The following is a 20443-nucleotide window of genomic DNA, read 5'->3' as shown; positions in this document are numbered from 1 at the left end:
AGAGTATTATTCAATCAAATAACAACACTTATTAACAAGAGGGTGTTTATATTTTTATTTTTTTTATATTTATTTTTTGAAAGGAAAAAAAAAAAAAAAAAACTAGAGGGAGTATAACTTGGGCCTTTCAAACTTGTTGCAATAAATAAAGAATTATTATTATTTTCAATTTTTTCACCATATACCACTGAGTTTTTCAATTATTCTCCATATACCCATGAAAATTTTCAAATTTACCATATGTCTTTGAGTTTAACACTACTACATTTTCGATCAAATGCAACGCCAAAAAATAAGCTATTGCAACGCCCTATTCAATGCCATCGCAATAGATAGCCTATTGCAACGGTAGGATTAACTAATACAATAGTCAATTATATATCATATCTACTGCAACGGACCCTTATATACCATTGCAATAGATTGAGCTAATACAACGGCAACAAGAGCTAACACAACGGCTGCTAAACTTTTAATATTTTTTTCTTTCCCTCCATACTTTATACCCAAAATTTTGAAATTCTAAATTAAAGTGTCCAAATATTTTAACCCCCGCGGTTTTCTTATCTCCAAATTAAAAAAAACTCCAAATTCCCCGTCTTCAATTCATATGGTTAGGGATTCCTCCAATTTTGCAACCTGCCTCCTCCATCCTCGAGAACCCGTTATCCATTGAAGTCCATTGAAGCAGTACTCTGAATCCTTTCCTCTCTGGTCCAATGAAGCAGTACTCTAAATCCTTTCCATTCAAGTTGTATTTTGAATTCTCCATTGAAGCCGTACATTAAGCTCTTCCCTGAAACGACTTTTGAGCCTTTTGTTCTCCATTGAATCAGCTTCTCGGGTAAATTGTATTTTTTTTCTTTTAAATCATCAACGACTATCGATTTTACAATCTAGGGTTTGCCTCTTGGCTTTTGTTTTATTTTCATATTTTTGATTTTAGGTAATTGATTTGTAAAAAAAGGATTTGTAATTGATTTGTAAAAATTAATGAAGTGTTTGTCAATGTTCAAGGAAGATTTCAGCCTGATTTTGCAATTCCGATCCCTTGGAATTTGATTTTGCGAAGCTTTGGAAATAGTTTGATAGTGTTATTGGTTTTAGCTCTTAAATTAGTTGTTGCTACACCTCTATACTTGATACTGTTTTGCTTGCTGGTGGTGGTTCTGGTGCTGATGCTTGTGTTTATGGGTTGTTGTTGCTGCCTGTTTCTTGTTGTACAAGTGCTGGTGTGTTGCTGGTTTTTGGTTGGCTGCTGCTAGTTTTTGTTGGGTGATGCGAGTACTATGGTGGTGTTGCTGGGCTCTCCTGCTGCCTTGAGTCTGTTTCTGTTTGGAGCTGCTGCCACCTTCTTTGTGTTGCTTTTGGGGTGGCTCTTGCTGTTGGGCTGGGAACTCCTCAAGCTTAAAGTGTTTATGTGGTAATCATCAAAATTCTTTAGAATGCGAAATTGGTTAATTAATTTACTTTAATAACTTAATTTTAATAATTTATGAAAATTGCAGCTCGAAGAAATCTGGAAAGGGAGGAAACAGGTTCTGGAAGAGCATCGGTTTGGGTTTCAAGAGTCCCAAAGAAGCTATCGAAGGTTCTTTCTTTTCTTTTTTTAGGTTGATTCTTATATGTATTTGGATTAATATTTTTAATACAAGTTAATATGTTAGTTTATAGATAGATTCACATTTTGCATTTTATTTATAATTGGATACACCTCTATTTTGAATTGGATACACATCTTCAAGTTGTTGCTGTTCCGATGTAAATGATATTCCATTGGTTGTCTAAATATGAAACGAAGCAAATTTCGTAGAGGCATGTTCAGTGGTTAAGTTCTATTCTTACTCTGTGAATTCTTGTTAAAAATTTAAGCCATTTTACTCCATTATTTTGTTCTGTAGTTTTATTCATATATTGATTTTACTTAGTTCTCTGTATTTGTGAATTATTTTTCAGAATCTTGTTTTTTGAGTTATGTTGTGATTTGTCCTAACTTCTTGATTAATAATATTAAGTCGAATAAATATTGTTGGCGCTTGATGCGTATATTATTGTGGATCTTCAGTACCAGAATTATAGTCATAGCAATCCTATTATACTATCATACAAAATCTGCATCCAACTCTGAAGGACAATATAGATGCCAACTTGCCAAGTAGCACTGATTAGACTTGTGTACAAATGACTACAACTACAACTTGGTATAATGACTAACTGATCTGACTATACACCTCATTGAGTTTCTTGTCTGATCATGTTAAGATGAGCTAAAACTGAATTTAGAGATATAATCCAATCTATAGCGTCTTTGTTGCTTGTCTCTTGAAACACTTGTTTATTTTGAGAAAAAAAAAATGATTTGTAGGGTTGTATTATTTTATCATACTACGCTACTAATATAAGTGAATTTGCAGATTCAGTACAATATGCATGTCTTTGTTGCTTGTTCCCATGAAACTCTCACCTTCTTTTTTGAAAAAGGCAGGAAGACCATTTTGGATTGTCCAATTTGATCAGTGAGTTTAAGCTGAATTTATGGTTTATGACTGCTTCACAGCTGGCGAATCCTGATTCCAAGAGGAGACCACTGAGATGGAAACCTGCTGCTGTACGTGATATATCTAGATTTTGGGTTATATTTGTTGTGCTATGCTCTTTGGTAGCTGGAAAATCAATGCTATGAGATTAGTTTAATTTTTTAAGAAAATGTTTGCAGCTTTATGTCCAATTATATGGAATATTGAGTTTTTTTATTTCGCTCTATTTTACTTGAACCAGCAGAGAAGGTCAGTGAACAAAGTGCAGGAAAAGAAAAAACCTATTCCTCAACGTAGAAAGGTAAACCTGTTCAATTTTGCATGGAACGATCTAGTACTAGTATTTCCAGTAAGGACTTTAGTAACTTTATCTTGGCATGTATCAACGTAGATAGGTAAACCTGTTCAATATTGCATGGAACGATCTAGTACTAGTATTGCAAGGAAGGACTTTAGTAACTTATCCTGGCATGTATCAGGTTGATTCTAGTCAGAAAGAAACTCAGAAGGCACGCAAAGATTGTTGCAAAACTGCTTTGGATTTAGCTAGCCATGACGAAAATCTCTGTTCATTTCCAACAAAGGCAGATGATGAAGAGCTTGAGCTAAGGGAGCTCCAAGCTGGACCAAATCCACTAACGTGTGGTGCTCATTTTGCTAATGGTGGGAAGACTGGAAATTATGGCTGTTCTCTTTGCAAAGGTTTGTTAATTCTTTTCCCTAAAAAATGGCAACTATTTGCTTACTCTGCCTCTTATAGAGCTTCAAAGTTCACAATTACCATTTTTGGCGTCCCAACATGAACTTCAATTTCATTTGTTATAAGAAATTATAACCGATAACTTAGAGCCTGTTCATTTCATTGTGAAATATCAGTTTCTTTGAAACTAAATAAGATTAAAAGAGATTATGAAAACCAAAAGTTTCCAGATTTTTGTTAGTTTTCAAAGCTGACTCGATTAATCTAACTAATTTTAAGTTTATTGTTCAACATATATCAGATGACTTAATATCCTAAAACCTAAAACTGAAAGATGGCAGAGATATCGAATGGCCTTGTAGGTATTATATCTTGTTTCTTCCCTTCAAAATTCTGATTTAATTTTATTCTGTCTATGTAATCCCAATTATTTCGATCATGCGTCTAGTAAGTACTCTTATTCTCTTTATTAGCTCAAGTGTGAATCAATTTTTTAGATGATTGAGAGTTTATAAAAAACTACTATTTTCTTTCCATTACAGACTACCAATGCTTTGTTGTAAACAGGTCTTCTGCCTAAGTTCCCCCCTGAATCTGTTAGAATGAGAAAGTCGTTCCATATGCAACCTTGGAACTCTTCCTTGGAGCTTGAGAAGAAACTTTTTAAGGTATTTTAATATGATTGTTCTTTCTGAATTTAGGATATAGATGCATACATCCAACAATGAAATGAATTGATAATATTCTGGATATAATAGTCTTGTATGTTATTATTAAGTGACTGTTAAGATACTTAAAGGTATAATTTGTTTGTTTAGATATTTTTTAGTATTTTCTATGGTACTAGGTGTCATGTTTTTAAAGTGCCAAGTGAGCTTCCATATGTTGTTGTCTTAGTTAAGAATTTATGCATTTACAATGCTTATAGACACTTTATAGTTTATGCTTAAAATTCTAATGTTTGAGATTAGGAAATGTTATATCAACTCATTTGGTTGCAATTTTTGAACAGAGGTTTTAAATTGAAACAGGCTGGCTGTCTTGTGCATGAACTCTGTTTTATAGCTGTCTTGTGTATGAACTCAGTTTTATGAATTTGTTTGCAAGAAAAAAAACATCCACTATCATGATACATCAAAACTCTTTAAGATAGGATGGATTCTATATAAGTCGTCATAGTACAGCTCTCATGGAGTAGCAGCAACAAAACAGTATGTTTCCCAAAAAAAAAAAAAAAAACAAATGATAGATCCCTAAAATCGATAGAAGTTTCTAGGCTTCAAAGAAGACTTAACTCTCAGACAAAAGTTTTCTCTTTGCAAGCTAGAGGCTAGAGCATAACAGCCAGTCTCAATGGTTAAAACCCACCGCTAGCTTATCAGTAGCAAACCCACACAACAATATGAAGCCACTCTCATCATAATATCATATGAGACATTTTGAATTGTAATATTTCCAATTTGTACAAGCCCGAGACGGAAGTATGAGACTGCATAAGTTTATATGTATTCGACTACTAGCTACGATGACTGAGAAAATTTCCATTCTGATATAGTTATAGCTTTGCCCATTTTTTGTGTTTTTGAATTTGTCTAGTGTGGTTGTAACTTTTGGTTTTGTATTGTGTACCAATTGCAGGAGGTGGATAATATTGAAGTTGAAGAAGATGCTTCATGAATTACTTTACGAGAAATTGGAGAAACAGGAGAAAGAAATGATAATGCGGTCCAAAGAATTGCCGAAAATTTTGTTTGGCGGACAAATTGATTTAGTTTTAACTTTTAATTATTATTTTTTTAGTTTAACTAGTGATAATTTACTTTGTAATTTTCCTTAACGATAATAATGTACAAACTTTGAATTCATATTAATCAAATTCTAATCTTTTTTTTTTTTTTTGAAAATTCTGATTTTAATTGTATTATTATTATTATTATTATTATTATTATTATTATTATTATTATTATATTATTATTATTATTATTATTATTATTATTGTTATTATTATTATTATTATTATTGTTATTATTATTATTATTATTATTGTTATTATTATTATTATTATTATTATTATTATTATTATTATTATTATTATTATTAACAAAAACTTACAAAGTCAAACATTTTACAAGAAATTAGTGGGTAGCCGAGACACAATCTGGGCCCCCACTCCTCTAGCTATGGCGAATCCGATCCTGCTGAAGATGTGAGCAGCGGCACGGGCACCAATATCCTGAGTCCTAGCGAAAGCCTGAACCCGCTTCAACAACGCAACAACATCCTTCTCTAATTCCCCCAATGAAGAAAAGGAGAAAGGAAGAAAACCATAGCCAATAGCCCTGCAACGCGCCCCATACTTGTCTCGCTTCCGCTGAGCCACAGCCGACACAACACGACCAGGAACGAAGTCAGACAACCCAGATTGAGTCAATGGAGAAGACCTCGTCAAGTCAACACATACATCTAGGCCTCTATCCCAGGAGTAAAGCAACACATCTACTGGCCGAAGAGCCCCGTCGTTACCTCCACTCAACCCAACGTTGACCTCCTTCCTTGCAGAAATCCCAGAGCGGAAACAAATATCAACAAGGGTATCACGAACAACGTTGTGCCGATGTTTAATACCCACCATCCCAGCACAAGACACTGCATGATCCCCATAAATATCCCCATCAAAAACCCTTGAGCAAGCAGAACAAAGTGTCGATACGGAGAACAAGGGAACACCCAACCGGTAGCAAAGAACACAACGGTAAGTCTTACCATTCATAGTCTGACCCAGACCTGATATCAGGACCGCACGCAACCAGGCAGAAGTGTGATCCCCCTGCTGGGACTTCCATAAGGCAACCTGACGCGGAAATAAGGAGAAAGCGAATTCTGCAGAAGCAGTGACCTTCGTGAAATATATATCTGCCAATTTCTTCATGAGTTTGGGGGCAGCGATCTCACTAGGGTTACGCAAAAGGTCAGTCTCCAAAGTCCTATTAAAAAGACTTAGAGCGTCATCGAAGGCCGGACCCGGACCAACAATACCAGAATTGCGAAGAAGCGAAGCCTGAACACCAGAAGACTGCAAACGCGACGCAAGGAAAGCATAGTGTCGAACATCACCCGCTGAATAGACACCCAATCCCCCATAAGAAAAAGGTAAGGTGGCAAGCCGCCATTGCCAATCACCAAAACCTGGCCCCGAAGCAGTTACAATACGTTCTACAGAACCTCGAAGGGCCACATCAAAAGAAATTTGGACCGCTTCAAAAAGACGAGGAGGACAAGTGCGCATAGAAAAGTAGAGTTTTGAAACTCCAGTACACGCACGAAGTAGTAACAACTCACATTGGGGATCCTCAAGCTTAGCAACAACATCCATGAGCACAATGGTCTTCGACACTCGCTGCGAAACAAGCTCACCACAGAAAAAGGCATCCGCACTGACAAGACCCCCAAGCAGCTTAACACCATGAGCAGGACGAGCAATATCTGGAGGAAAGACACCGGCCAGACGGCTACAAGGGTCCTCCGTGGGCCAGAAAACTTCCGTTTTCTCAACGTTAACATGGAGGCCGAGACGAGGTCCCTCCACCAAAATCAAATCCAAAACCTTCCCTACCACCAAGGTGTCACCAATAATAGTGCCATCATCCAAATACCAAGCCTGCAAACATAAGTCGAAAGAATCCCTAATTCGACAAACCAACGGATGAAGCACCAAAGCAAAAAGCAAAGGGCCAAGAGGATCACCCTGCTGCACACCTTGACATGACCTTAAGGTATGCTCCCCATAATAGAGCCTGGCTGGAGTAGAGTAACAGAATTCAACCCAACGCGAAAGAGCTGGACAACGGAGACGAACCTCACGCAGTAAAGCCGTACGATCAACCAAATTAAAGGCATTCCGGAAATCCACCAGCAACATAGAGAGGCCAACATCACCACCCCGAGCCTCAATCAAACGATTAACAGCATGAAGAATAGCCTCGCCACCTGCCGGCACCCCAACACCGAACTGAAGACCTCCTAAATAGTTCCCCATACGCGGACCAAGTAAAGCAGCCCCAACCTTTGAAACCAGACGCCGCCAAACAGTACCCACAGCGATAGGACGAATACCACCACCGGGCTTAACAAGGGGCGTGAGAGGAGCACTAACAATATACTCCCCCAACTCAGCCGGACATTTTCCTGCGAGAAAGAGATTAACCACCTGCGTAATAGAGCCCACCAACTCATCTAAAATAGCAACCGCAGCACCACTCAAGCAATCAAGAAGGTGCTGAGCACGCAAGCCGTCTCTTCCGTATTATTATTGACGCATTAGGTATAGTGAACCGTGGCATTAGGGTATATGCATTGTGTGGCATTAGGTATAGGGAACCGTGGCATTAGGGAATATGCATCGTGGCATTAGGTTTAGGAAACCGTGGCATTAGGTATTATAGCTAATGCCACGGCAATAATGTTGTTGTTGCATCAGGTATTGATCTAACGCCACGGATCATTGATGCCGTGGCATTAGGTGTCATATGCCGTTGCATTAGACCTATTGCAACGCCAGCAGATGCCACGGTACAAGACCGTTGCATTAGGCCTAATGCCACGGATTTTGACGCCTAATGCAACGGATTTGGGGGTTGCAATAGATCAAAAATATAGTAGTGTAACAAAGATATCACCAAATGTCCAAATGACTAACGAACGTTAACTCCATTAGTCATTATGGTTAATTATGCCACGTGGCATCATGGTTCTATTTTAAATTATATTTATTTTAAAATAATTATTTGATTAATTATTATAAATAAATAAACCCACCCACCACACTGCCCAGACATCCTCCCCCACCGACGCCACCCTACGTTACGTTGCCTCCACCCCCGCTACCTCCCCGCCGGTACATAATTTCCCACTGAACCCCTACGCCACCATCCCTTTTGAAATCGCCCATACCTTTCCCCTACACCACCATCCCCCTACCCTAAAACTCGAAAAATCCTCCCTACCCACTCACCAGCGCCCAAACACCACCTCCATCGCGCCAGCGAACCCAAGTCTCCCATCCCCCTACCATCTCCACCCCTTTCTCCCCTCTAAACCACCACTCCAAAACCCTAAAGCCCCAAAATCAAAATCTAGGGTTTCTATTTAGGGTGGACGGTTGTTTTCCTTGTAGGGAAAGGGATAAGGGGGTTCGGGAGGAGCAGGGGTTTTTTTTTCCGATTGGTGGCTCTACATTCTAGATTTTTAAGGGTTTTGGGTGGAGGGAGGAGGTATTCAGGATAGTGTATGTGTAGTTCAAAGAAGTGAGCGTTGGCACCGACGGCGGGGTTGGGGGGAGGGACGACGCCAGCGTGGAGGAGCTAGGGGCGCCGGCGGGGTGGGGGAGGCAAGCTATGGTGGGGTGGGGTGGTGTGGGGTCGAGGAGGGATGGTTGGGGTTTTCTTAATGATTTTTGTACAAAAAATAATAAATAATTAAATAAGAACTAATCAAAGGCTGCCACTTGGAACAATTAACTAACGAGGTTGGCGAAAATAGCAATTGGTGACATTTTTGTGAAATTTATGACTTTCCAAATATATGGTGAACTGGGTTACAAACCCGTGTAATGCACATTTTATATAAAATCTATTTTTATAATTTGTACATTTTAAAAATAAATGATAAACATAAATAAGAATTATGCACTTTGTACAAAATATTTTTAATTTTAAATTATTAGATTTTCATCAAAATTATAATGTAATACCGGTTCAACGTCACCTAGTACATATTTCAATGTAGGAGTCCATTTATTAGTGTGCTATTTAGGCGGGAAAAAATTTATTATGTGATTGACATGTAAACAGTGATGACATCAGCAGTTAATAGATTTGAAAATTTTGATGGATATATGGTGAATTAAGTAATAACTCAGGATTATTTCGTGAAAAATCTGTATTATTATTATTATTATTATTATTATTTTTTTTTTTTTTTTTTTTTTTTTTTTTTTGATAATCACAATCATTATTTACTCTTCAAGACTTCGAGACCACTCTCCATAGTCAAAATCAACAGTACCAAACCTACTCAACTCACCAATCATCATTCATATTTGTGTTCTTAAAAATTTAGCTAACAAACCTATGGCTAAATCATTCACATTAGCACTACCACCACCACAATCACAGAATCTGAATCAAATTCTAAAATCCCAACTTAATAAAAAACCCACAATTATCTCATCATCATCATCATCATCATCATATTCATGGACCCGAATTTCCAGCTTAATATTCCGAAATACCAATTGTATAAATATAACTAATAATAATGTCAATTATTATGTACATTATAGAAGATTCTCCAGTATTTTTGCTTCTCCAGTTTCTTCTATTTCTTATTGTTATTTTCCTCTTTACTCGAATTGCGATTCTCTTCGTTTTTCTTCTCTTTCTTTACTTCCTTTGCGCCGATCTTGTTTATCTTCTCTTCGGTTTTCGATAATGTCTCAGAATGATGAACATGGCGCACCCATTAGTCAGGATTCTTTCAAAACGGTATGAATTATTATTCCCAGTTGAATTTGCTCTTTAATTTGATCGCTCTTTGTAAAATTTTGATATTTGTTGGTGTTATTTTCTGGGGTTTTTCTGTAGATTTCTAATGTTGTAACAATTATATTTTTCTTTTATATGGTGGGTTATATTGAGATGATTTGGTATATAATTGAGGGTTGCAAATGGAAATTTGATAAGGTTTTCAGATTTTTTGGTGACTTGATATTTTTTTTCTTTCCTACTAGTGATTGATATAGACTGATGAATAATTATTTAAATACCATGTATTAATTGAATAATTGACTAGAAACATTTGATAGTTAGACAAGTTAGTTGAAACATTAGTTATCGATTGAAAGGCATGTTTTGTTTTCCTAATTTTCACTTATCTGAACGTAGTTCCTATACTACGAAGTAATGGGGAATGTTGATACTTAACTGATTTTTGAATCATGAATGTGTGGGACTATTGAATTGTTTAAACGTTAGTTACAAAATAAATTTAATTAATTTACCCAATTTCTGAAGTGATCTTGCTTTTAGAAATGTTTTAGGCCATCTGGTTGGAAATTATAAAAGTGCATAGAATTAATATTCCTAGAATTTTCTGAATAAATTGAAATCCATTTCTTTTTGAGACTTGAGCTTTTTGTTGTGGTTTCTTGTTGTGGGCAGGTAAGATGTATAATCAAGGGCAGAGTTCAAGGGGTGTTCTATAGGAACTGGACGATTGAGAATGCAAATCAATTGGGTTTGAAGGGTTGGGTGAGAAACAGGAGAGATGGGTCTGTGGAAGCTCTTTTTTCGGGCAAGGCTGAAGTCGTGGATGAGATGGTGCAGCGTTGTCGCCGTGGGCCACCAGATGCTATGGTTACTGCCCTTAATGTTGATCCTTCAAATGAGGATCCTGGATCAGGTTTTGAGCGCAAACCCACCGTATGAGCTTGCCATCTACTTTGATGGAGTATGTTTTAGCTGTGTACTTTGAGTAATAATCCCCCTTATTTGTCTGCTCATTTAGGCTTGTAGTGCACAAGATTTATGAAATAATAACGTACTTTAGCTCATCTAATTGTAACTGTTTAAGTTCTATCGACATATTACTATGCCTTATTTTTAAATGGGATGTGTAATATGATGAATATGAGATGTTAGGGTCAAATCTTTCGATGTGAAAATGAAATGAATATAAAGGAAGTATATATTGGGATGTTGCTACGAGCCTATGATGTAAGTTGTGTCTGCAAATGGGTGTTTTGCGCTGTCTTCAATTCAACAGAAGATATGTTACTTGTGTGTATACTGATAGACCCCTATTCTGTAGTGACCTTGAGAGACCCCTATTCCTTTCTTTTAATTTGTTTTTGATGGTATATTCAGTAACCATCAAGCAGATAAATAAGGTTTAGCATCGACTAAATCTTTCTTATAATGCCATTATATGAGATGTTTTGAAAGTTCTATAAAAAAAACATGATTGTGGGTTTGGCAGTAAATTTGTTTGGTAAAAGGCCAATCATCCTGCATGTTATAAGCAGGCTGATTTAGCTCGTAGCTCACACGCTGACCTTTTGAAGCTTCAGTGTAGGGACTCCGTATGAAATGATCTCCACACGTAATAATTTGGTAACTTGTTTTTTTCGATGGCCAGAAAATAATAAATGTCTATCTCCATTTTATGCTTATCTTTTGCACATTTCTGTCTTGCTCTTCTCATGGGCCTGTCGAAATCCAAACAAATAGCAAGTATGAATGTATGATCACTATGGTTTCGAGAACATTTAGAAAGATTCTTGTGTCTCTGGCGATGAATCTTGTTACTGCTTCACGTTACATTTATGGCATAATGCATTGTCACATGAGATTATGAGAACATTTATGGCATAATGCATTGTCACATGAGCACTTAGCACTTCCGCAAGGACACTATGCTCTCAGAATACCAAAACAAATCTTTTACTTTATGGACGTTGAGTTCAATTGACGGATAAGTGTTTTTAGTTCTGTAATGAGATTCATTAGTCATTACAGAATAATAGTCATGCCCGATTTATTGAGGTGTAGTGGTGTACCAGTTTCCAGTGACCTTGTGCTGTTTTCACTGACCTTGTTGTGCTGAACTATTTTGTTGAATAACCTTTACAACATTCCATATGTCTCAGTCTAAGAATCCTCTGTTCCACTTCTGTCTTTGGCCGTCATGAGTCAGTTGTTGATGCCTATGTTCGACTACTCTGGCTCTTCTCAGCTTACCTCCAGGAAGATTAGATAAAATGGTGTTGATTTTGAGTTATATTTTCATTTTCGAATCATCCAATATCATTCTATTTCCATAACTCTTAATCCAACATGTACTCTTAGATGATCTCAAGCAAAGGGGGAGCGAGGGGAAGATATCAATTTGTCCTCTTAAATGATACAGTACCAACACTAATCATCTCTTGTATATTATATTCCATTTAAACACTATCAAATACATGAATTAAAAAGAAAAAAAATGTATATTTGGCTCAATTGCACAAAACTTAGCCTAGTTTCATTAGCTTTCTCCTCACGTCACATGATACCCACTCCTACCCTACTCGTACTTTTTTAATATATTCAACTCAACCGCATAACATTAAGTGTTGGTTAAAGTGTTGCAATTAAAAAAAAAGAGTATCTCATCCAACAATATATTCTACCCATAACGTTCCCAAATCATATCCTTAGACATTATGATAGATTTTAATAACTACTAACAAGAATTTAACTAACAAGGCTAAAACAATAAAAATCTTTTGTGGAAAGTAAAAACTTGCAGCCAAAAATACCTAAAATAATTTGGATGATCATGAATCACATCAAAGTACTGGGAAAATGTCTACAACTACAAACAACAATTGAGGAGCAAAATGGATGATAATCTGGAAACAAAATAGATAAGACACAGTACTTTTTTCTTCAGATGAACAAGAATGTAAATGGAAAGATCAATAAGAAAACAAAAAATGAATTCATATGGAACATCATATTCACGAGATTCAATTCCACAATGGATGTGTCAAGTAAAGTGTAGCCTCAAGTTTATATCAGCTTAGTCCTTTAAAAGGATAATACATTCCTAAAATCATATTATCACGGTTATTTAGATGGCAACGGACCAACATTAAAGATCCCATAACATTACTTTGTTTCTAGGATGAGCCTGAACTTCGCCTGCACATCTACTAGCATATCGGATACACATATGCCTCTATTAAAAAGCAATCTACACCAATAAACTTTCAGGTTTACACTTCGATGCCTCAAGCTACCAAAACAATTTGATGTGACAAGTGCACTGCCTCGACCAAAAGGGCTATGAAAAACTTTGCAAAACTGTGTTCTACAGAAGAAAGCTCATGCAGGAATAGCAGCTGGGAACTTCTTTGTCTTAGCATGAAGCCTTGCCATAAATGCTGGGTTGGCTTTAAGCCTTTGTTTGACATATGACGTTCGAGCCTCCTCTACCAATGCATTAGCTTTACCAGCATCTTCAATAATATTAAGCAACGTTCTCAGGCAGTCCTTCCTATTCTCTTCACGATGTTCAAACCTGAAAGCAAAATAGTCTTCTAATGAGATATGTTCCCAGACAGGCAAGGAAGATCCAATTCAAAGGGCAGCTAACTATTTTGTGAGCAACATGAAGAAATCGGATATAATGTGACTTGTAACCCACAGAAACAGATCACAAAAATATGATTGAAACAATGTCGGTCGCTTCTCTTATTAGATAGTACAGTAGCTACCAAATGTTGAGCAATTGACAGAAGGCAAAAAACTAGGCAAGCCTAGCACAAAAGACATCAGCGAGCAGTGAACCAACAAAACAATCACCAACAGATTTAATCACCACAATGCTCCAAAATAAAGGAAAAGGAAACTAAAATTGGTATTATACATAAAACCCAAGTTTCACCCATATTCTTAAACTAATTGTGAATTTCGTCCCAGGTTTTTTGAGTTCTTCTCAAATAGCAAGTATTGTTTTTCAGTTTTGTTTCTTTTCATTCTTTGATGTGATAATACTTAGGCCATGAAGAATTGGGAGTAATAAATAAAGGGAGTAATAAAAGTCAAACTACAAGAAACATAAGTGATTAGAGCTGATATTATAGAATAAAGTGTTTACAAGTGAAATAAGGTAGTTGTGACATGAAGAAAGTAGAGAAATGGAGGAATTGTTACCTTCATAATGAGGGTAATAGTTGCCCTTCCCTTAGGATAACTATTACCACCAAAATGAGGGTAAAAGGGTAATAGTTCCTTTTTTCTTCAACTCTCAATCTCTCACCACACCAAAACTACCAAATTTAATAATCCTTCTTACAATTACACCATCATTATCTCATCCTTCCTTATATTCACTTTTAGTTTCTTTAATTTGACTTTTTAAACCTTAGTAATACATCACTCTCAATCCAAGCATGTCCTTGTATATAACACTTAGAAGTATACAAGTACATCAAGAATGTTTTCCTTAAACAAAAAAGACTTCCTGGAATGTTTTTGTGCGTGAAACGAGTACAAGATTACAATACGCTACCTAATCATATTAATTAGCCCAGCAGTGCTACTGCTCGGTGTTCCAGTACACATTCCCAATAATTCACAGGAGGGCCAAATATTAGGTCAAAGTGCTTGTAATTAATCAAGATGGGTTAAATTTAAGATTACTACAAAGTACAAACCCTTCCAAAAGAACAAAAGTCTTCTACCTAAATACGGATACACTAACACTAATCATCAAAAAAAAAAAAAAAAGAGTAAAAAAATTTTACCAAACAAAGACAAGTTAGCAGGGCTCTCAACCTCTGCAAGCCCACACTGCTTCATATGATCATATCTAGGGCATCAATCCATTCAAATTCACCAATAGGTGAAAGGCTTTACACACTACTAATTTTCCATTCAAGTTAAGTCAAGGTGATGCTAATCACATTATGTAGTGAGCTAGTGACTGTTTAATTCTACATTCTTTCCACCAGTCAGACCCCTAAGACAATGTCAATATACAGAAGGCATGCATAGATTAACTATTTATGTTGAATCTTCAATTTCATAGAAAGTAGTATACCAGTACTTGTTAGTATCAATGTTGTCCCCTTGCTATTTCACTTCACACTTTTCTGCCCCAACATGTTTTCATTTAAGGCTAAAGATATAACAAACCAGATTCGAAACATTTCAATAATTTCAGAACACAAAATGCACTTAAAGCAAGCTGTATGTGTTGTAGGACTATAGTTTGGCAATTTTAATTGCAGAAGAATAGAATTATAAAAACTACAGAGATCTATCTCAAGCTTACCTCTCACTTATGATTGTTAGCTCGTCTTTTCCAGGATGGTATCGTTTCCCTACTATTTCCCTCAAACGACGGAACTGATATTTTGAAAGTCCAAGCTCCTTCACTGTCACTGATAATTTTACCTTTCTGTTTTTAGGATGCCAAGCATCACCACCTGGTGCAAATACCACCCGTGTATGCCATCTAAGGACTGGACCAACACCTGGTGGATCATCAGACTTCTTTTTGTCAACCTGCTCAGTCCCCTCATTGGATTGTGGAGTTCCCTCTGCCTCCACCTTCTCTATATACTCAGCCACAATCTGATCTTCAAACTCCTTGAAGTGCTGATATGCTTCCTCTGGTTCAAGCTCCTGTCTTTCACACTTATCTCCCAACTCATCAAACTTTGCTTGGACTTTCTGCTTCATGTCGTCTAAAATAATCCGTTCACATTCATTGTTTATAAATGGAGACTTAGCATTGAAAATAAATCATATTCTATCACTTAAATTCGACTATTAACAGCAAGGAAATTGAAGTAGTAAATTAGTAATAAGGAAACAACTAACTAGATTAAGAAATCATAAGACATCATCGCTGAAAAGAAACTAGCTAAAAATGAAAGATTATGAATATATACCTGGGAGGAGCTTGTCCCAATCGCGCATATCCTCCAAAATCTCCTCACACTCCCTCATATCCCTAGCATATCCTTTTTCAGTTGCTTCCTTGATGATGGCATTCCACTTTTTGTCATCCATGTTAAAATATTCATCCTCCATCATCCTTTTGACAACTATATCCTTGGCACTGTACAAGTCAGGAATATCATCATCTGTTTTATGACCATCCTCAAAATCTGACTCAACTTCTTCGTCAACTACATCATCTATTGGACTGAATTGGAGATCCTCTGTTATTTCGTCATCAGTTTCTTCATGCTTCCCTATCAACCTCCTCGCCAATATGGCTTCAAAGACCGATGAAAGCGCTTCTTCATCACCATTCATGTACTTTTCTATCCTCATTTTCAGCTCTAATTTCAAACAATTATACATTATCAGAATCACCATCTAAAATACACAAGGGAAACAGCTCAAAACATTTTAAAATTACCATCCATTTACATTAAATCCAATGGTACCTTTATTAAAGATTGTTCAATGGCAGTAAATTCAATTGCATTGTACTAACAGATAACATAAAAAATTGAAACCAGATATCAACCAAATGAAAAAAAATAAATAAATAAAATTGACAGCAGCAATCCAATTCAAGCAAACATAGTCAAAATCTCACCAGTTAACAAGCATTTGAACTATATATGATCCAAAAAATAAATACCCAAAAATCAAAACAACTATACAACTAATCTATAATACATCAAATACCCAAAAACTGTAAGACCCCAATAAAATCAAGACAAAAAGGGATGAATCAAAAACCTTTATTACTGACATCTTCGACATCAGTGGTGGGATCTTGAACCTGGGGTTGAACCAAGCTGATTTCAGGAGGAGGAGGTTTAGGGTTTTGGTCAGAAGAATCATCTTCAGAAGAGAAAAATCTGCGTGAAAAAGAGTGAGAAATTGGGGGTACGATTACATTTTGAATTGATGGGATTTGTTTGGAAGAAATTGAAGGAGATGATAGAAAGTTTCGAGTGTAGAGTGAAGCATTTCTGAGAAGAGCTCTTTTCATGGCTTCTTCAGCTGATTCAGTCTCTCTTCTGCTAGAGTTACAGTTTCAGGGTTTAGGCTTGATTTAGTGAAAGTAAAACAATGTGCAAAATGCTAAAATGGCTTTCTTTGGTTTACTTGAGTTGGGTTGAGTTGAGTGGGTCCGGGTTCGAATGAGAGTATGGGTTTTTACAATTGGGCCTAGCTAGGGTAGGAGATTGGGGATGAGTGGGTGACACATACGTCAGAAGTTGACCCACCTGAAAAATTAATTCAAACCCGATCATAACATATTATCAATTCGATCCAAATTCAACTCAACTTGTCACGCACTGTCCAGTTTAGGGATGAAAATTCGGTTTGCGTTGTGGTTTATAGCCCAAATTGAAATCGAACCATATTAATTCGGTTTTGGGATTTTGCAAACCACACAACACCATATTACTCTTGAAAGTTGAAACCAAATCAAACCACACCATATAAATTTCAGTTTTTTCTTAAAAAAAAAAATAAAAAAACGAACCACATAAATATTTTTTGGGCCTTGTTATTTGGGCTTTTAATCTACAACTTTTTGTGGGCTTCCGAAAATAAATCAAACGAATCTGAAATAGCTATCATCAACATAAAATATTGCATCATATAGTTACAAGTTCTAACTTCAAATGAAGTAATGACTGTCTTACAAGGCCTATAAATTAGGAAATATATATATATTAAATAAAAATAAAAATAAAACTACTCTAAGTTCAAGATATGTATTTGCCCAAGTATACATATAATTACTTAATTACTTCTATACTCCGTGTTAAGTATGAGAACATACATAACATTCACCCCTTTGGAATACCTCATGTCTAATCTAATTAGCACTTTCAAGTTTCAAACCGAAACCGTTTAATCACCTGCAACCAATCGACCCAAATAAGAATTGAATTGATTAAAAAACCGATTATTTGAAAGCGAAAACCGACCCGGACCATATTTTAGTAAACCTGAAACCGAACTGATAGGAATAATGTTAAGCCGAACAAGAACCGAAATAGTTCTAAACCGAACTGAAATAGAACCGAACCGAACTGGAAAAGAAACGAAGCTTTTCTAACCCGAAACCGTTTCAACCGGGCTTACTTGACACGTGTCAGTGTATAATTGGTCAAAAAAATAAAAATAAAATTTTAAAAAATACGTAGTAAAAAGTAATAACTAAAAAAACCCACCAGCCCCTCCCCCACCAGCCCAACCACCCTCCTCGCCTAGCTCTCTGGGCCTGGTCCCTGCTGTAATACCCCTCATGATTGCTTTAAAGGAGTTTAATATACTACTCATATCAACAAGATGCATCTTTTTTTTAGGGAGCTCATATGTTAAGATACTTCTCAGTTAAGCGTGCTTGGCTGGGAGTAGTCTTGAGATGGGTGACCTCTTGGGAAGTTTTCCCGAGGTGTACATGAGTGAGGACAAAATACGCCGAAAAGACTTGTGTTGGTCTATGAGGACAATTGTTGTCCCTTGATGCGCATTTCGTGACAATAGACCCCTCTCTAATTTGTTAGGGGGCCGGGGAGGGTGGCTAGCGGTGGTGGGTTTTATTTTTTTATTTAAAATTATTTTTAAAATAATTAGTTTTATTTAGTTAGTTAAGTGCTGATTAGTAACTAAAAATCTTTTCTTAAGTGTTAATTAGTATTTTTTGACCAATCACGTGGTGATACCTGTAAGTTAAACTTTTAAAATAAAAAAAAATAAAAATTTACTTATTCAATCGGCTACAGGTCACTTGGGACCATTGAGAGAATACTCACATTAATGTTTCCAAAGTTGGGATTATTTTGGGCGAATGAGCCAAAGTTCAGATTATTCTAGGCAATTTTTCCTAATAAATTAGTAACCTCAGTAGAATAAATCTTGTTATTGTAATCTAAACATATGAACTATAAAGGGAAGATTAAAATCATGTTAAAAGGAATTTTTTTAAATGAAATCTAATTATGCACACATGTTTACTACATATTACATTATTACAAGAGTATCGGTTAAGTTAGTAATTATTTCGCTGTTAATTTATTTTACGCATATGACCTGAACCGTTTACGACCCAATCCGATTTGAACACGAACCCGTATTAACCTGAGTAAACTCGCTCCGAAACCGACCCGTTTCAAACCAATCCAATTATGATTCGAATTGTTTATTATTCGAAATGTTTACGATCCTAACTGATGTGAACCCGAACCCCGTTTTAAAACCGTTCTTAAACTGACCCTTTTCAAACCAACCCGTTAATAATCCAAACTGTTTACTATCCAAACCGTTTACGAGCTGAATTGAATAAAAACCAATTAAAAATAAACCAGAGCCGAACCGGATTGATAATAATTTTAGTAGGCCAATTAAACTCGTTCAAACTGAATCGGTTTCAAACCTAACTTTCTAACCATTTTGACAGTGCTAAACCTAATCATTTACTTGTACTTCATATGGAGAGTATGAAATAAGCAAATTCACGTAAGTGTACTCACGTACATTACATAGCCTGCACCAGCCACTAGGACAGTAAGACACCCCTTTCCCAAAAAAACTCTGCATCAGCAACTGTCCTTTATCCGTACACCATACGCCGTACGCGTTCCCATCTGGCACTTATTATGAACTCAATAAAGTAGGAGTACTTGTTAGAGGTTACAACTATGAAGGTGTTATTAATTAGTGCCCATAAATATTTTATAAATACTAGTCAAAGTCAAACTATCCAAGCCAACCCATAAAATTCTTCCCTCTAATCTCCACGTCAATACCAGAATAATGTGTACACACATACTTTAGACTATCATTATCATTATTATTCATCAGAATCCTCAACAACACTAGATTATGCTTATACTTATATTTTAGATATATACTACTTCTATATAATGATGATTTACAACGAATTGTTGACTTAAACGAGTTAAACCATCATAAAATTAATACAGTATGATATTCAATTCCATCATGACATAACTTATACGAAGTACTACGTATGGTTTCTTCAACACTTGCCAAGCTTCGAAGAAGTCTTTCGTTAATTGAACTTCTCGTGTAATGGTTAACGTAGCTTCTTTGTGCAAGTTCTATTCTATGTCTGATTGTAGTTATTACTCCGTATATTGATAGACGGTTGCACACCTAATAAAAATAATACTTCCTCTATTCCTTTTTTATGCCCCAAATAATTAGGTCAAAATTTAAAATTTTGACCATAAATTCCCATTAATATATAAGAGATAATATAGCCAAGTGGGTTCGTTCTAATTGGCTTCGTCTCATTGTATACTAATATCAACTTTCCATAATTTTATGTGTACAAAGATGGAGTTATCTAAGATGCGCGTCTTGAATATCATGAAAATTCAAATGGGGTAAAAAAGAGGGACAGGGGGAGTAAAAACCACCCATTGAAACATTTTCCTTGGTTTTCATTGAACTTCCACGCTGTACAAACTATAGTAGGTAATCGATGTCCACAATACAACCTGGCATAGGTACCACTTGAATTTGATTTAATTTTAAACGATAACAATGATGTTGAGCTCATGGTTCAATAGGGGAAAAAACTGAATTCGAAAATTTTTAGGGTTTTCAATTGTGGAAGAATTGGGAAGCTTGGTTAAATAAAGTGAGAGAAG

General features: G+C 36.1%; 3 protein-coding genes across 5 annotated transcripts; 2 read left to right on the top strand and 1 right to left on the bottom strand.

Annotated features, from left to right (window-relative positions):
* Positions 1-379: 379 nt before the first annotated feature.
* Positions 380-5129, top strand: LOC110734747 (homeobox-DDT domain protein RLT3-like). 3 transcript variants are annotated; one of them, XM_021914891.1, is made up of 7 exons: positions 380-844; positions 1228-1423; positions 1509-2608; positions 2779-2838; positions 3017-3239; positions 3805-3905; positions 4876-5129. In XM_021914891.1, exons 3-7 carry the CDS (start codon positions 2543-2545, stop codon positions 4912-4914), a joined length of 489 nt encoding a protein of 162 aa, XP_021770583.1. In that variant the 5' UTR covers positions 380-844; positions 1228-1423; positions 1509-2542; the 3' UTR covers positions 4915-5129. The 3 variants fall into 3 exon arrangements, with proteins under 3 accessions (XP_021770583.1, XP_021770584.1, XP_021770582.1); XM_021914892.1 differs by having other exon boundaries at positions 381-1423; positions 2782-2838; XM_021914890.1 differs by lacking the exons at positions 380-844; positions 1228-1423; positions 1509-2608 and having other exon boundaries at positions 2620-2838.
* A 4136-nt stretch (positions 5130-9265) lies between these two features.
* LOC110734745 lies at positions 9266-10997 on the top strand. Its single transcript, XM_021914889.1, has 2 exons — positions 9266-9779; positions 10455-10997. The coding sequence occupies exons 1-2, from the start codon at positions 9366-9368 to the stop codon at positions 10719-10721; spliced, it is 681 nt and encodes a 226-aa protein (XP_021770581.1). The 5' UTR covers positions 9266-9365; the 3' UTR covers positions 10722-10997.
* A 1773-nt stretch (positions 10998-12770) lies between these two features.
* LOC110734744 lies at positions 12771-16894 on the bottom strand. Its single transcript, XM_021914888.1, has 4 exons — positions 16542-16894; positions 15737-16132; positions 15115-15529; positions 12771-13356 (listed from the first exon to the last, which is right to left on the bottom strand). Exons 1-4 carry the CDS (start codon positions 16795-16797, stop codon positions 13161-13163), a joined length of 1263 nt encoding a protein of 420 aa, XP_021770580.1. The 5' UTR covers positions 16798-16894; the 3' UTR covers positions 12771-13160.
* Between the last annotated feature and the right edge of the window lie 3549 nt (positions 16895-20443).

This window comes from Chenopodium quinoa, unplaced genomic scaffold (assembly GCF_001683475.1).
Source record: "Chenopodium quinoa cultivar QQ74 unplaced genomic scaffold, ASM168347v1, whole genome shotgun sequence".
NCBI lineage: Eukaryota > Viridiplantae > Streptophyta > Magnoliopsida > Caryophyllales > Amaranthaceae > Chenopodium > Chenopodium quinoa.
The sequence above is the reverse complement of the archived record's forward strand: the minus strand, read 5'-3'. Positions and strand labels throughout refer to the sequence as shown.

Excerpts from the sequence above, each read along its gene's own strand:
- LOC110734747 (XM_021914890.1), top strand. The coding sequence starts at position 2,707 with ATGTTTGCAGCTTTATGTCCAATTATATGGAATATTGAGTTTTTTTAT. Across the intron at positions 2,839-3,016 it reads CTATTCCTCAACGTAGAAAG|GTTGATTCTAGTCAGAAAGA; the intron begins GTAAACCTGTTC and ends GGCATGTATCAG. Across the intron at positions 3,906-4,875 it reads TTGAGAAGAAACTTTTTAAG|GAGGTGGATAATATTGAAGT; the intron begins GTATTTTAATAT and ends TACCAATTGCAG.
- LOC110734745 (XM_021914889.1), top strand. The coding sequence starts at position 9,366 with ATGGCTAAATCATTCACATTAGCACTACCACCACCACAATCACAGAAT. Across the intron at positions 9,780-10,454 it reads GTCAGGATTCTTTCAAAACG|GTAAGATGTATAATCAAGGG; the intron begins GTATGAATTATT and ends TGTTGTGGGCAG.
- LOC110734744 (XM_021914888.1), bottom strand. The coding sequence starts at position 16,797 with ATGAAAAGAGCTCTTCTCAGAAATGCTTCACTCTACACTCGAAACTTT. Across the intron at positions 15,530-15,736 it reads TTGGGACAAGCTCCTCCCAG|ACGACATGAAGCAGAAAGTC; the intron begins GTATATATTCAT and ends GGATTATTTTAG. Across the intron at positions 13,357-15,114 it reads CTAACAATCATAAGTGAGAG|GTTTGAACATCGTGAAGAGA; the intron begins GTAAGCTTGAGA and ends TTTTGCTTTCAG.